This window comes from Stomoxys calcitrans, chromosome 1 (assembly GCF_963082655.1).
Source record: "Stomoxys calcitrans chromosome 1, idStoCalc2.1, whole genome shotgun sequence".
NCBI classification, from domain to species: Eukaryota; Metazoa; Arthropoda; class Insecta; order Diptera; family Muscidae; genus Stomoxys; species Stomoxys calcitrans.
The window spans coordinates 234921021-234936156 of NC_081552.1; the positions used below are offsets into that span (position 1 = coordinate 234921021).

General features: G+C 37.3%; 1 protein-coding gene and 2 long non-coding RNA genes across 4 annotated transcripts; 1 reads left to right on the forward strand and 2 right to left on the reverse strand.

The window, feature by feature from the left end:
- Positions 1-7949: 7949 nt before the first annotated feature.
- On the reverse strand, positions 7950-9842 carry LOC106094584 (inositol monophosphatase 1). Its single transcript, XM_013261809.2, has 4 exons — positions 9599-9842; positions 9392-9525; positions 8567-8935; positions 7950-8510 (listed from the first exon to the last, which is right to left on the reverse strand). Exons 1-4 carry the CDS (start codon positions 9665-9667, stop codon positions 8246-8248), a joined length of 837 nt encoding a protein of 278 aa, XP_013117263.2. The 5' UTR covers positions 9668-9842; the 3' UTR covers positions 7950-8245.
- A 3170-nt stretch (positions 9843-13012) lies between these two features.
- Positions 13013-14862, reverse strand: LOC106094585 (uncharacterized). Of its 2 annotated transcripts, none has more exons than XR_001222582.2 (5): positions 14607-14862; positions 14420-14546; positions 14193-14368; positions 13895-14002; positions 13013-13268 (listed from the first exon to the last, which is right to left on the reverse strand). It is a non-coding gene; the product is annotated as an uncharacterized LOC106094585 (long non-coding RNA). The 2 variants fall into 2 exon arrangements; XR_009396638.1 differs by lacking the exon at positions 13013-13268 and adding an exon at positions 13570-13779.
- LOC131998569 (uncharacterized) lies at positions 13221-14300 on the forward strand. The gene is made up of 2 exons (XR_009398802.1): positions 13221-13440; positions 13499-14300. It is a non-coding gene; the product is annotated as an uncharacterized LOC131998569 (long non-coding RNA).
- Positions 14863-15136: the final 274 nt, after the last annotated feature.

A 15136-nucleotide genomic window follows, 5' to 3' on the forward strand; every position in this document is an offset into this window, starting at 1 on the left:
AAACTATCTTATTTTTTATTCATTTATGCAGAACTAAGAGTTGGTCAACAGGATGAAAATACTTACTACTCTCCTGGTATTGGCAATGATTTCGCAATTAAATGCTTACCAAGGAGTATTAAAACAAAAACCAAAAGAAAAAATAATCGAAACCCGTATTGAAGACAATTTCGATGATTTGGATGACATTGCTCAAACGCCAATCGAACCAAATGCGAACGGTACAGACGTCATCAGGGATACAAAAAAAACCGAATTTTCACTTAACATATCAGATACAAGCGATATTCCAGGTACTTTATGAATTCAAATTGCAAAAAGTGCAGCCAATATATTTAAGTAAAATTTTTTTATCCGTTATTACAGCGGCCGAACCCCTACATAATGCCAGAAACGGAAACAATGAACAAATAATACCCGTCCTTTGGTGTTTCTGCTTATTATTACATTATTATATTATTTAAATGCAACAAAATTATACTTAAAATTACTCAAGGTAGATCTAGGAAGGTGATCCCATGAAAACAGCTGCAAACAGCCGATTCTATATTTACATTCTCAGCAAGAAACCCCTTTTTCTCACTCTCTTTACTTTACTTTTTTGCCTGTTTACTTTTTTTGTGATGGTTTCGGTGTCATAAATTACAAAATAAAATAATGAAATAAAAAATTAAGGTGAATGATTTAAAAATTACTTATATTTAAAGAAATAAAAAGAAAAAAATAAAGGACATGCGTAAATGTAAAATGTGTGGCAAGTCGGACAACCACGAAAATGGTCCGTTCCTGTGGATGATGCGCTGCGTCAAAGGTGGAATTAAGCAGCTTACAGGAACTTCGAAGTCGGTCAATTTGTATGTGGGGACCACTTTTTGCTCTCAAATATTTTGCGCTGCGCGAAGAAGGCCATGTTGACGAGCGATGCTGCTCCATATGCTGTAGAAGAGTAAGTATATTCATTAGAAATTTCGCATTGTGGGAATTCACTTCAATTATATTTAGCGTAAGTTTGCTTTCTGTTGATGATGAAAGCGAAATTGTGTCGGAAATGGAGATTTCTTTTGGGTAAGTATTATGTAAATTATGTTTTATTTAATTTTACTTCTATATACAATACATTGGTTTAGGACCAACAACAGCAACAACAGTTTTTCGGAGAATGTTCCAAAATCTACCAAATGTACCGGAACTCAAACGGAAGAAGAGTAAGTATAATCGACTTCATGCAGACACGGTATCCCAGGAGGCGAATACTCACAGCGCTACAGGAGAGAAAATCTAGATGATCAAGTAGCATATCAAGAAAGTCTAGAAAATATTCATACAGATACGGTAGCAGGTGCAGCCGCCTCAACTCCTACAGTGCAAGGATTGATGTCAACGTGCAGGATGTGGATCACGATTGTGACTTGAGACCACACGATACACGACATCTGCTTAACTGTCTAGCTGGACCTACTCGACTTAGACGCAGATCCCACCTTAGACGCAGATCCCATCCACCTTAGACGCAGAGCCTCTGGATCTGAACATTCAACAGAACCAAGCAGACAAAAGAAAGAACACGACACACTGTTACAACAACTACAACCATTGTTGTACAACTACAACTAGTCTCTTCAATAAAGTTCATTTTGTGTAAACTTTTTGCAGAATCCACGGTGGTGGGTTCTAGGATTGAGATGGACTTACCATGCTTTTACTTGTTTCATTGCTTAAATCCTAGGAATAAGAAAAAATCCTTAATTTCCGGCCATTTTTTTTTTTCTGTGTAGCTATTATTATTATATATTAGTATATTATATAGTCGGCATCGTCCGACTATTGCCTTTCTTTAATATTTTCAAATATTTTATTTATTTAAAATTGTAAATGTTGAAAGATAAGGGAACAGAGACAGAGTAAGTAAAATAATGATTTAATTGCTAAGTTAAAACAAAAATCAACCTCTAGTGCCGCATCATATTTCATCGAAACGCAACATAAGGCAAAACTAATAAAAAAGTTGCAAATAGAGATGGAAGAATTGAAAATCAAGTTGGTACAAGCGAACCGTGTGGTTGACTGCATGCGAAAAGTTTTTACCGAAGGCCAACTCAAAAAAATCATGTCGCCCGGAAACCATCATTGGTCGTGGAATGATATATCTAACGCCATCTGTCTACACGCTGCCGGCCCCAGGGCTTATAGGCATTTGTATAGAAAAGGGTTTCCTCTTCCTTCTCTCGCTACAATGCATCGCTGGAGTGCCAAAATCGAAATTTCCAAAGGCATAATTAAACCATCATTGCTTTTTATGGAACACGAAACTGACATGACGCAGAGGGACATTTGATGAGATGAAGGTCTTGGAAGCGTTCGAATACGATGCTCCGAGCGACACCGCACGGAAGCCGGCGAGTCAAGCTCAAGTAGTAATAGCACGTGGTGTGTGGAAATCGTGGAAACAGCCCATCTATTATGACTTTGATGCAGCAATGACGAAGGAGGTATTATGGGAAATAATAACCCAACTTTATGATATAGGCTACACCGTGGTTGCAATTGTTTCCGATATGGGAGCCACTAACAGAGCGTTATGGAAGGTCTTAGGTGTATCCGTTGGTAAGTTGTTTGAAGATGTATTTAGAAAGATGGGATTAAAATTCCCAATTTTTTTCAGAAAAAACTTGGTTTCCACATCCTGCCAGTAGTTTGGACAAAATTTTTGTGTTTGCCGATGCGCCCCATCTGCTGAAGTTGGTTAGAAACCATTTCTTAGATACCGGCCTACAAGTAAATGGAAAATTGCTAACACCAAGGACAATCGCTGACTTACTTAGTCACACCTCATCAAGCGATATATCAATTACTCATAAGTTGAGTAGTGATCATATCTCTGTGACTGGTTGTGGTAAGTTATTGCAAAAAATTTTGTTTTTACTCCCATTTTTATTTTGATCTCATATCATCTTATGACTTTTTGTATAACACAATTTAGCTCGACAAAAAGTTAAAACTGCAGCGCAGTTGTTTTCACACACAACAGCAAACGCAATTGTTCGATGTCACAGCTTGGGGTTTCAATTGTATAATGCATTGGAAACTGCAAAATTTATTCAAGTGATAAATGATTGGTTTGACGTTTTTAACTCTAACCTAAGTACTTTCGGGTACCCTGGCAAGGTATTTAATTTGTGAATTTGTTATTTTTCTATTTATCAATTTTTGTCATCTATTGTTTCCGCAACCATTTGGTCTAAATTATGAAGCACAAAAAAAAAGTCATTGATCAGATGAATGAAATAATGCTTGTTCCCATAATCCCAGGGAAAAAATCTATTGAATTTTTTCAAAAAGCCGTTATAATGTCTAATACATCTATAGTAATGTTATACGATTACCTTAAAGAAAAATTTGGTATCGAATACATTCTATCCTATGGATTGAACCAGGATGTATTAGAAAATTTTTTTGGGGCTTTACGAAACAAGGGTGGTCTTAATGACCGTCCTACACCCAAAGAATTTAAATTCAGACTAAGGAAATATATATTAGGTTGGTACTAACGTATTCTCTTTTTCCAAAACAAAATGGTTTATTTTATATATAATCTTTCAATTTCAGCCCGAAACACTGAGCTCCTCCAATCAAGTGGAAATACACAGGAAGATTGTACGGAATGGCTCAACGCTTCCTGTCATTCCAATACAGAGCAACTTTGTGCTAATGACGAAATTGAGCCTGAAATTAATGAACCTGAGGAGCTAGAAGAATTCGAAGCGGACAATTTTCCGGACTTTGGCGATCTTCAAAATGACGCTCTCGAATATATAGCGGGCTATATAATCAGGAAGTTAAACCTTAAAGATTGTCAGAGTTCCGAGTATTCTTTCACTTGGGTAGACCAAATTTCAAAAGGTCACCTGGTAAAGCCATCCTCCGATTTCTTAAGAGACCTTAAACGCTTGGAAATCGTTTTTAGAACGGTGAACGGAAATGGAATTGATCACAATGTAAAACTCCAACAGAAACTTTTAAGTAAAAGTTTAGAAATAACAATCCCTGACAATGTAAAGCAATTTTTTTTTCAAATGTCGAATTTATTTTAGAATTAAAAGCCTTAATCACGAAATAAAAATTCAAAAACAAAAACAACGAATATTCAGTTATACAAAAGCTTTGAAGTACAAATTTTAATTTTTTTATGATATTAAAAGTAAACCAGTATGTAATTATATATCTTGCGCATGTATTCTATTCTATTGCTTTTTGTATGTATATTATTTATTGCATGTATTGCTTAGCAATGTTTCCTTACACTTTTATCGATTTGGGGAAGCTATGTGTTCGAAAAATGTAAAGTAGTTTTTTTTTTAACATAAAGTCTTAAATCTATTTGTTATAGTCGTAATCTTTGTATATTGTTTTTAATTAGTCTACGTCATTACTTTTGATACATAAAAAATTATTTATCATTTTGTTTTGTCATTTTAGCATGATACATATGTGTGTATATATATACATTTATCCACTTAAATGAATGAATGAACTATTAGTACAATAGTATTTTAATTTTGGTTGACAATAAAATTGTTAAAAAAAAAAGACAATAAAATTGTTTTAAAAAAAAGCAATAAAATTGTTAAACAAAAACAATAAAATTGTTAAAAAAAAAACAAAATTTCAGTCACTTAGATTTAGTCCTTCGAGAGTTAGCATGCTTTCTACAGACACACCGACGGAGATTGCTATATCGACTTAAAAGGTCTTGACGATCAAGAATATAAATACTTAATGGGGTCTTAGACGAATATTTAGAAGTGTTACAAACGGAATGGCGAAATTAGTATACTCCAACCTATGGTGGAGGGTATAAAAAGTACTCTCAAAAAACACCATTTATTGGCGTTTAACAAAGCTGAAAAACAGGTATAGGGAGGAAGCGGGCACCATATTTATTACAGGCTTAGAGAACTTTAAATTTTCTTTTGAATTTATAGGAGTTGCCCATAAGAGTTGTTATTTTACACCCTTATTCACAAAACTTAAAACAGCCTTATAGTAGGTTTAAGTTTTGTGAATATGGGCATTAGTATTCAAAGAAAAATGTAATTTTGTTAATAAATAATCGGATATTTATATCATAATAAAGAGGAAGGCATGCCGTTAATGACAAATAACATCATCCAACGTTTCCGCTGCGATCAGTTTTATGTACCGAAACGATCTAGCCTTCTCAGAGGCTGGTCAAGGATCGCTACCCCCCTTCCACACACGATTGTGGCTACGACAAAAACATCAGCCCAATGGCAACTACGACCACACCAAATTATCCAAAATAACACCTCTTGTTGGAAAACCCTATAATATAATAATAAATTTCTGGTTGTATGGTGAAACAACTAATATTAAAGCAATTGCAATTTCCGAAATGTAATGGAAAGCAACGAGCTTGTTGCTGAACTTGTCAGAAGCGGACAACCAAAGGACCAAATCCATGCCACATGATTTTTAAACTCAATTGTTTTAGGTTAACTCGTGTCTTTTTAACTTCATTATGCAATTGTTTTTATTACTTACGAGGTGTTCGAATTAATTGTCATTTTAATAGTTTTTGTTCCAATTCTTATGGCGATTTTTTCGAGCACTATTTGAAACAACAACAAAGACAAAGCTAAACAGCCATACTCTCAGCATTATTATTCAAATTATCTTGGCTTCCTTCCATCTTTGTCGGACATACGGAAGTATCGGGCCCAATTTAACATCTCATAGCTTGTTACGCACACCACTTCATCTGCCGGAGGATTTGCCATCTGCGCAGGAGCTAGTTTTTGAATACTTTGCTTTGGTCACTGCGGTAGGTATTCAGAGCTATATTAACACCACAAATGTTGACCAGCAGACGAGACTGGTCACGCAGCAAAAACAAAAAATATCATCAAATCAACAACAAGCGCCAATTTACAGGAAGATTCCTTTATTGAGGTAGTTTTATCTCTCTGGGGAGCTGCAATAGTCTCTTGAAGTTTAGACTTCGTGGGTAGTAAATCGTAGAAATACCACAAATTTCCATAGGTGCTGTTTGAGTTTATTGGGCTATTCTTATGCGTGGTCTACAGACCCTAACAAGCAACTGCTTCCGGAAATTGACTAATTCTGAAGTAGAACCATATTTGCCTTGTAAATAAATAATAAAATAGTTTAATTTCGTACAATAATCAAAAGTTTAGTCGTTTATTGTACATTTTTACGTTGATATTCTTTTATTCTTTCCCAAACTCACAAATGGCAATTTCTGCCCAAGCCAAAACAAATAATTAAAAAGCGCGCACACACACACGCATACACTTAATATGACAGTTTTTTGACAACGATGTCATTTCAGAAATGACATTTAGATGACATTTAGATGAAGAGATGGTCGATTGCACCATATGATTTGTGGTTGTTGTACAAGTGAGACCACCTTTAATTTGTTACACCATGTAGGACCCCCATGCCGCTTACGCTGTTACGTCGTAACAACTCTGTGCATGTTGCACAAATGGCAACCCCTGTCGTACTTGATACGCCTATGCATAGGTCGTGCCACCGAAATTCGTCTTTGTGAATGGCCATAAAAAGAAATGACAAAAGAAGAAGAAGATACACACAACAGCCGCTAAATAAATGAAAATAATGTATTTCTTCAAAGTGGTCGTCACAATTTAAACGGCATATGTTGTTGTTGTGGCAGTGTGTTATACACTGAGGCACATGTTCAGCCTATAAAATGTATGTGTGAAAAGTGTGCGACGTCTTGTAGGTTGTTGTAGTCACACTTCCACGTGGAGGGGTCGATCCTCGTCAGGCTCCTGTAGATGAGCAAGCTCGTTGCGGTCCAAAGGACATCGCCCTGGGAACAGGTTGGCCATTGGTTATTTAAAATCGCCAATAACTTGCCTTGTCATATCAAGCATCATAGAAACTCAGTATATATGCAAGAGCCGGTGCCGTCCGGTATCTCACTGAGACTCTTGATCGATACCGCTGATTGTCCCATTCTCCTTGTTTGTGTTTCTCTTTCTCTCTCATTTTACCTGCACACGTACACACTTTCTTTGGTTGCGTTGAGAAGAGTGATATCTTGATGACGAGATGGCGGATTGCACAGTATGATTTGTCTCTTTCAGTTCCCTCAGTTTGGCAGATGAGCAGATAGGGTCTACGTCTGAAGCCAGAGAAGATCTCAAGCAAGAGAGAATCGTACAGACCAATCTCTCTTCCTCTCGCCAGTAGCAAAATCACTTGATACACTACCCTTCTTGAGCCGTTTTGAAACTTCCTAGTGCTGGGCATCAGCATGGACTTCTTACATTGCATAGCACGACCTATAATTGATATGATAGTTGAGGTCTCAGCCGGGTCACACTGGGTCATAGTTGATACGGTCCATCCAGGCCTGTTATTTAGGAATACGAATTCGAATCCAGTAGGATACACTTAAGTGTCCTATGAATGATCATGTCTCCTGAACTGTATACTCTATTCCAGATATCCACCTACAACTCTTCAGTCAAATTCTTCACTACATGAAATATGCTTGAATGTGATAGTCGATGATGTAATGAATCTGAATACTTGGTGTCACAACGACAGGCTTGAAGCGGCAGTGTGGACTCGCTAATTGAGCTACATGTAATGGGATAAGATCGAGACCTGCCGATATTATGGTCAACAAAATGCGATAGGTTGTCTCCTTTGTTCGCAAATGGACTACTACCTCCCTCAGGAAGCAAAGATCCTTCCAGGGCACATAGTTATATGTTATGCAAATAGTATGTACTGGGCTTATATTGCGCCCGTTGCGTATCCACCATCCTTTGAACAGACAACCACTGTCCAGAGGAGTCAGGTTGAATCTTTATGACCAAGAACAACTGTATGTCGGGTTAAGGGTATATGAGAGAGGTAGTAGATTCATATCCATTTTACCAATAAATATTTTATTTTTAATGAATTTAAATTAGGAATGTTGTTGTAGTAGAAGTGTGTAGTATACTGAGGCGACAGCCCTTGTCGTTGAAGGAATTCATCGGGTCAATCCGGTACATACAGCCGGCTGCCATGGGATTGGTTGAATTAGGAATGACAATTATATGCTATGTATGTACGTACGTACAGTACAAAGATCAGCAATTGAGATTAATTTAGGTTTTTTGGTTTTGATTTACACGTAAATAGGTACAACATTTAAACAAATACAAATGAATGCATTTCCTCAATCATCTCTTGGTTTGGGATAAAATTGAGTTAATGTTTTGGCAACCTGTTTAGCCAATTCCAAGGACGAGGCAGCTAATACACGACGAGACATCATATCGAAATCCCCGCCAGCAGGATCGATTACTACACCACCTGCTTCGCGAACAATTAAATCACCGGCACATACATCCCAGGCATGTATGCCAAATTCATAATTGACATCAGCAGCACCTAAGGCGACCATGGACATATTGAGAGCGGCAGAGCCCAAAACACGAATGCTAAAAAAACAAGAAGGTGAAACAAAACTCTATGAGTTTTAAGACTAGTTAAATACCCATGAGCCTGTGCTGCCATTTTCTCAAAATTTTCCTTAACCACCTGCATTTTTTCTGGATCACGAGTAGTACCAAATTCACTGGTTATCAAAGCCTTTGCCAATTCGGTTTGCCCACTTACTTTAATGGCCTTGCCATTATAACATGCTCCTTGACCTCTGCGGGCCGTAAAACGCTGTTGCAGCATGGGATTGTAGATAATACCAAGTTCGGTAATTTTGTTGACTACCAAACCTACTGAAATGCAAGAGTGAGGAAAAGCATGAACAAAATTCATTGTACCATCGACAGGATCAATAATCCAGGTGGGAGAATCGGTAAGTTTTTTTGGAGCTCCTTCAGCGCTGCTTTCTTCTTCGCCTATAAATCTGGTAGAGAAAAATAAACTTATAAATTATTTGTTACATATACCCATCTAGAAATTTTGGAACTTTGGTGGGTTTGGGCGGGTTGTCGAGTAGGATTCTGACAAATAAATAGGTTGGCATCGTTGCCAGAGCAATAGAAATTGAGCTGGATATATTTTTTTGAAGGAATCATACTTTAAACAAAATTTCTATTTATTTATGTACCACTGGTAAATTTCTCCGACAATATAAAATTGGCATATTTGAGTTCTATGCTTTACATCCTTATGGTACCATGTTGCCCATATTCCATACCACTCCCACCAAGAAGAGTAGGCAGTGTCTGGGCGTCACCCATGTTTATTTTCATGTAGCGCACTTTTGCATTGCATATGCATATATTTTATTTCCTTAAGTGCCCTGATTGTGTTCACCCACACTCTTGTAATCGTTATCATGCATTTGTGTAGCACTTACTTGTGATCTGGAAATTGTTCTTTGATGCCATTCATTAACAATATCTCCACTTCCTGGTCGGTTTCAGTAACCAAATCAATGTCACCTTGTTTACAAACGAAATCCTGGCGGGTTTCATTGCGACGAGCAATTATCTGTGGAAATCAAACCATAATAATGTCGAAAGTTATTAAATATTGCAATTTAGCACGCATCAAATTGACTCACAGCTCCCGCTTTGTCCACCAAATTCGATATAACTTCAAAGCACTTGTCCAAATCCAAGGTCTCGGCCATTGTTGAATTTCGAAAAGCCTCCTAAGCTCTTTAAAGCACGCAGATTAATAAAGAAATTGCTGCTGATAGTAAACACTATAGTTTGTTTACAAAACCTCAATTATTTAACCGAAAATTAAACCGCTTTGCCTTCTTTGGTAATTTAATTAACGAAGCAAAAAAAATAACAACAAAGGCGTTTGTTAACAGCTGGTGGCCGCATCGGCGAATTGCTACAACAAAGCATGGCATAATTACCAGGTATTGTACCGGTAACAGCTGAGTAGAATTTTTTCTCTCGAAGTGCACTATCTGTCAACGAGCTTTGGTTGTGTATGTGTATTATAGTTAAGAACCATAGCACTTGCCAACAACGAAAAATGGCCAATTACTTATTTTGACGGATAGTGCACTCAATATTTTGTTGTTGGGCAACTGCCACTACCTGTAAATGAATATATCTTGACAACAAAGCATCTTTTTTAGGAACTTGATATGTCAAAATTTGTAAACAGGGCGAATAAAATTCGATTTACCTTGACATTTAAAATTTGCTTCGACCAATCAGAGCAAGAAGAAAGAAGTTTATAAATTTTTAAGTGTCAAGCAAGAAATCACATAGTTAAATATGTTCCAAATTCAATTAGCTGCAGAGGTTTTACCCACAAATCCAACCAAAGCCATCTTGGCAGGTTTAAAAAGTTTTCATTAGATTATTGTTGATAGGAGGGATAATTAACGTATGGTTCAAATAGGAAGATTGTGGTAAGAGCTCAACCACCACAAGGTGGGGTTGTGTACACCTTTTTGACTCTTGGATATCTGTGGGATTTTCGGGTCAATTGAAAAGGACGGTTAAAGTTTATTGGCTATGAGGATGACGTTGTCATCATGGTGTGGGCCGTTCAGAGTGTATATAGTATGGGCCATTCGGAGTGCATATAGTAAGCGGCCAAAATGGGCTTAACGTAAACCCCCGTAAGATCAAGTTGGTACTATTCACCAATCCTAGGTAACTTGGTATGTTCAGGGGACCTCTGCTAGATGTGAGGAGCTGCCGCTCTCACTACTGAAAGTTCTGAAAAGCCATTGCAATGTCAGGACTTTGACCTTGCGCTAGACACATGGCGGACTTAAGCTTGATTTGTGGGGATGAGGAGGAGTCATAGACGGTTGAGCACCTACTAAGGGATTACCCTGAAAATGCGACCGTCAGTGCAGGATTATGGCCACACAAACACCTATTTTCCTATCTAAATTATTTTCATGCAATAGTCTTTTCGCCATTCTTGACTACTAAAGCTTTAAATGGCATATTGGAGGAAACTACTTCAGACCGCCTGGCCGTTTTGTCATGTATGTTGGATCGTAATCATTGTACTGACGTAAATGTTTATCATTGTTCTTCTGCGCTTCTTGAATTTTTCGGGGGCGACAAAATGGACCTAAGTTTCCTGAGTGAAGCTGATAGCGTATTTATAAGATGGCCGCATCGGCGAATTGCTACAACAAAGCATCTTTTTGGGGGACTTGATATGTCAACATTTGTGAACAGGGCGAAGAAAATTCAATTCGCCGTGACAAGAAAGAAGTTTTTAAATTTTTGAGTGTCAAGCAAAAAAAAAACAAATTTAATGTTCAAAATTCCAAATAGCTCCAGGCAAAACCAACAAGACGACAGGTTTAAATAGTTTTCACTAGATTGTTGTAGCGGTAAACTAGCTACCAATAATGCATTTAACCTTCCACGGTAGACCAAGTTAGTTATGATTGTATGCTGGCAAGAATGGCCAAGGGGCTTGACGTAAACCCCCGAAAGACAAAGTTGGTGCTATTCGCCAATATAAAGTAATTTGGTGTGTTTAGGGGACCTCTCCTCGATGGGGTGGATCTATCACTCTCACTACTGATTCTAACTAGCAATTGCAAACGCGCCATAGGGGGTTGAAATGGCAGATTAGAAGGAACTTCTGACCCCCATTATTGTCATGCATGTTGCCTCCATATCTTCTTCATTGCACTATCTGACATTGTGCCGCCCTTAATTTAGTCTTTGTTCTTCAGCGATTTTTGGTTTATTGCGGGGGCGACACTGGCCTTTTCTTGGGGACGTTGCGTCCCGGGAAAAAATTGGAGATATATCTCATATCCGAGGAATTGAACACCAAATTACCTCCTGGGAGAAACCTAAGCGGAAAAGTAGTGACATTCAGTCTCACAGGTGCCAACATTGGGGTCACATTTCCCGCAACTGCAATTCTGAATATAATTGCGTAAAATGGGCACAGAACTCGAGAGGACATCGCCGATCCGTTCAGTAAGAACAGGTGGTGAATCGGGTCATGCAGCGTATTGGAAAGGGTGTCCAATTTATAAGAAATATGTTGCTGCAAGCCAGAGGCGTTCTGCCAAGGCTGAGGAGGTGAAAAATATTGCCGTCAACAATGTGAAGAGAGTGGTCGACAAGACAGAATAGCAACCCATTTTTTGCAGAAGAGTTTTTTTAAACTTTCAACTTACTTCCTTGAGCCTCAAGAACTAACATTGGAGCAGGAAATCAATGTATTTTTCAGCGAATTTCCATCTATGTCAAAGCCAGATGCAAAACTTGAGTTTTTGCGTCTTCTAAACAAAGTTAAGAGCCAATATGGTTATGGACCGTAAATGGTTACTTTGGTACTTTCAACGTGCATTCTCTGGTAGTCAAAAGTAGACAAATAGAGCTGGGCAAAACTCTCTTACACAACAACATTGATATAGGCTTCATTCAAGAATGTCTTTTGCGGAGAAATAAAAGAATTAAAATTCATGGATATAATTTTTTATACGACTATTCTGATATTGGAGTTGCTATTATCATCAAAGAATTCAATTGAAATATCAAAAAATAAGTCTCTTTGATGTAGGGATTTATACGTCATTAGCCCAAATCGAGGGCAATACTAATAATTCTGTAAAAAAGTATCTGGTGGGGTCCATTTATATTCCTTGCAATTACACAGCTCAGAGATTGAAATCTGATTTAGATAAGTTGCTTCATTTGTGTAATGACTTGACGGATTCATTCTCGGAGGAGACCTGAATTTGAAAAGCCAATCTTGGGGAGACTGAACGGAAAACGTAAATGGAAAAACTCTATTGAGTTGTCTTAACGAAAATACATTGGATATTGTCCGGCTTTGCGATGATTTCTCGTCATATCCAAACGGCCCATCGTTCCTCGGCCATTAACTTCTCAGCTCAAATCTGATTGACAATTGTCTCCAAAACGTTGAGATTTCCTCGCTGCCATCATTCTCGGATCACTTCGCTTTAAAAATGAAAATTTATATTGAGTGCTCAGGAATAATTATGAATCTACCGCATGCCTTCACTTCATATAAAAGTACTGACTGGAACAGCTTTAGAAGCATCCTTGACACCGAATCTGAGAGGTTAATGCCTCCATCAAACTGCAACTTGTCCAACAATGAGCTGGATTCATTTATTGAGGATTTTAATCTGGTCTTTGGGACAATCTATGACTCTCATTCTCAAAAGATTCATGCCAATGAACATAAATTCCGGCTCTCCGAAAAGGCAAAAAAAAACTTTTAAATGCAAACGTCAATGGCAAAAGAATCTGAAAAGAATATTTCATAGAGATAGAAATAGAGTTTTATCTAAACAAATCCAGCTGTCAAAAACTATCATAAAGGAAACAATAGCTCAAGAACAAGCTAAACAGTTTAATGAAAGATTGTCAAAAATCAAGCCTGGTCCATCTGCATTCAAAGAAATCTATTCCATATCAGGTATAAGAAAATCGCCTTTCTATCAGCAGTAGAAAGTGAATAATAAAACCATCACTAGTGAATGTGAAATAGCTGAATACTTCCAGGCTTGTTATTCATCAGCTTTTGACGAAACCATCCCCCGGAAAGACCTGTCAAAGGATATATGACTGTTCTTATAAGCCTGCACTATAATTATAAGATTTTTTATTTTGTTGTGTACGTATTCATCAAATAAATAAATAAATGATCTGTATTCAGAAGTTTCATCATACATCACTGCAATTCCAACCCACATATACTGATTTAGTGGCAATTTCAACTCCAGTGAAAATCCAGGCAGGTACCACTTCACTGATTCTAGAAAAACTACATCTGTTATTAAGGATTTAAATGGAAAAAAGACTAGTGGCTGCGGTGGAATTTCTAATTTTCTTCCAAAAAGATTTCCAAATTCTACAATTCAGTTTCTTACCTGTATATACAACAATTGTAAAAATAATAGACATTTTCCGGCTGCTTGGAAATGAGCCAACATAATCCCAATTAATTATCAAGTGTCGGGAAAGTTTTTGAGCTTGTCCTAAAGGAAAAATTAAAAAATTAACTCACTATTAACACTGTTTCTGATTTTCAATTTGGCTTTAAAAGGGAACATTCCACCCAACATCAAATCTGTACTGTTGCCATTTCCTTGGACATCGAAAAAAGCAATTATCTATCACAAAGCAATTATCTATTATAAACTGATTGATTTAAATGTTGATCCTTACGTTGTTAAATTATTCCACAGTGAAAATAAAGAGCGCACTATCCTCATCTGGCATGATCAACAACGGAGTGCCGCAGGGGAGCGTCCTTGCGCGTCAATCTGAAATCAAGTACTTGTGCATAACATTTAACAAATTGATGAAATTCAATCAACATGTGAGACTGAATCTGCAAAAAGCTAAGAAAATAATTGAAGCGTTCTCGTATCTTTTTAATAATAAAAACCTACCGCTACAAACGAAACTACTTTTGTACAAGGTGACTATCAGATCAGTTCTGGTTTATGGCTTTCCTGGATCTGGTTCACCATATCTCCAACAGTAGCCAAAGAGTTGGAAATTTTAGAGCGTAAGGTCCTGCGGAAGAGTACAAATAAACATTACAAAAGGCACACAAAGAAATATTGCAATACTTACGTTTATAATACATCTGCTGTTATGCCTCTTTGCACTTACGCATTATGCCACCAAAAAAAGTTTGTTAAAAAACTTGAATTGCACGAAAACGCTCTAATGAACGAAATATATGAATCTGGGAAACACAATTCTGGGCCTGTGTCAACATATATTTCCCCAGTTGGAATACTCATCGAGAACTTTGAAAATCAGTGACTAGCGCAACCCCGATATATTCATTAACAGGTACTAGCAGTTGTCCAACAAAAAAATATTGAGTGTACTATCTGTCAAAATCAGTAATTAGTGCAACTCTGATTCTGTGTATGTTACTAGTTCGTGCCATTTTTCGTTGCATGTGTGTTTTATGGTTCTTAACTATAATACACACACAACCAAAACCCGTTGACAGATAGTACACTTCGCGAGAAAAAATTTTACTCAGCTGTTTACGGTACACTACCTGGTCGATTTCGCCGAAATTTGGGACAGTAAGTTGTGTTGGGCTTTTCGACATACTTCTTCAATTTGCCCCAAATCGGTCCAGATTT

Coding starts and splice junctions, on each gene's coding strand:
- LOC106094584 (XM_013261809.2), bottom strand. CDS start 9,667: ATGGCCGAGACCTTGGATTTGGACAAGTGCTTTGAAGTTATATCGAAT. Junction 8,936..9,391: donor GAACAATTTCCAGATCACAA/GTAAGTGCTACA, acceptor TTTCTCTACCAG/ATTTATAGGCGAAGAAGAAA. Junction 8,511..8,566: donor ATGGCAGCACAGGCTCATGG/GTATTTAACTAG, acceptor TTGTTTTTTTAG/CATTCGTGTTTTGGGCTCTG.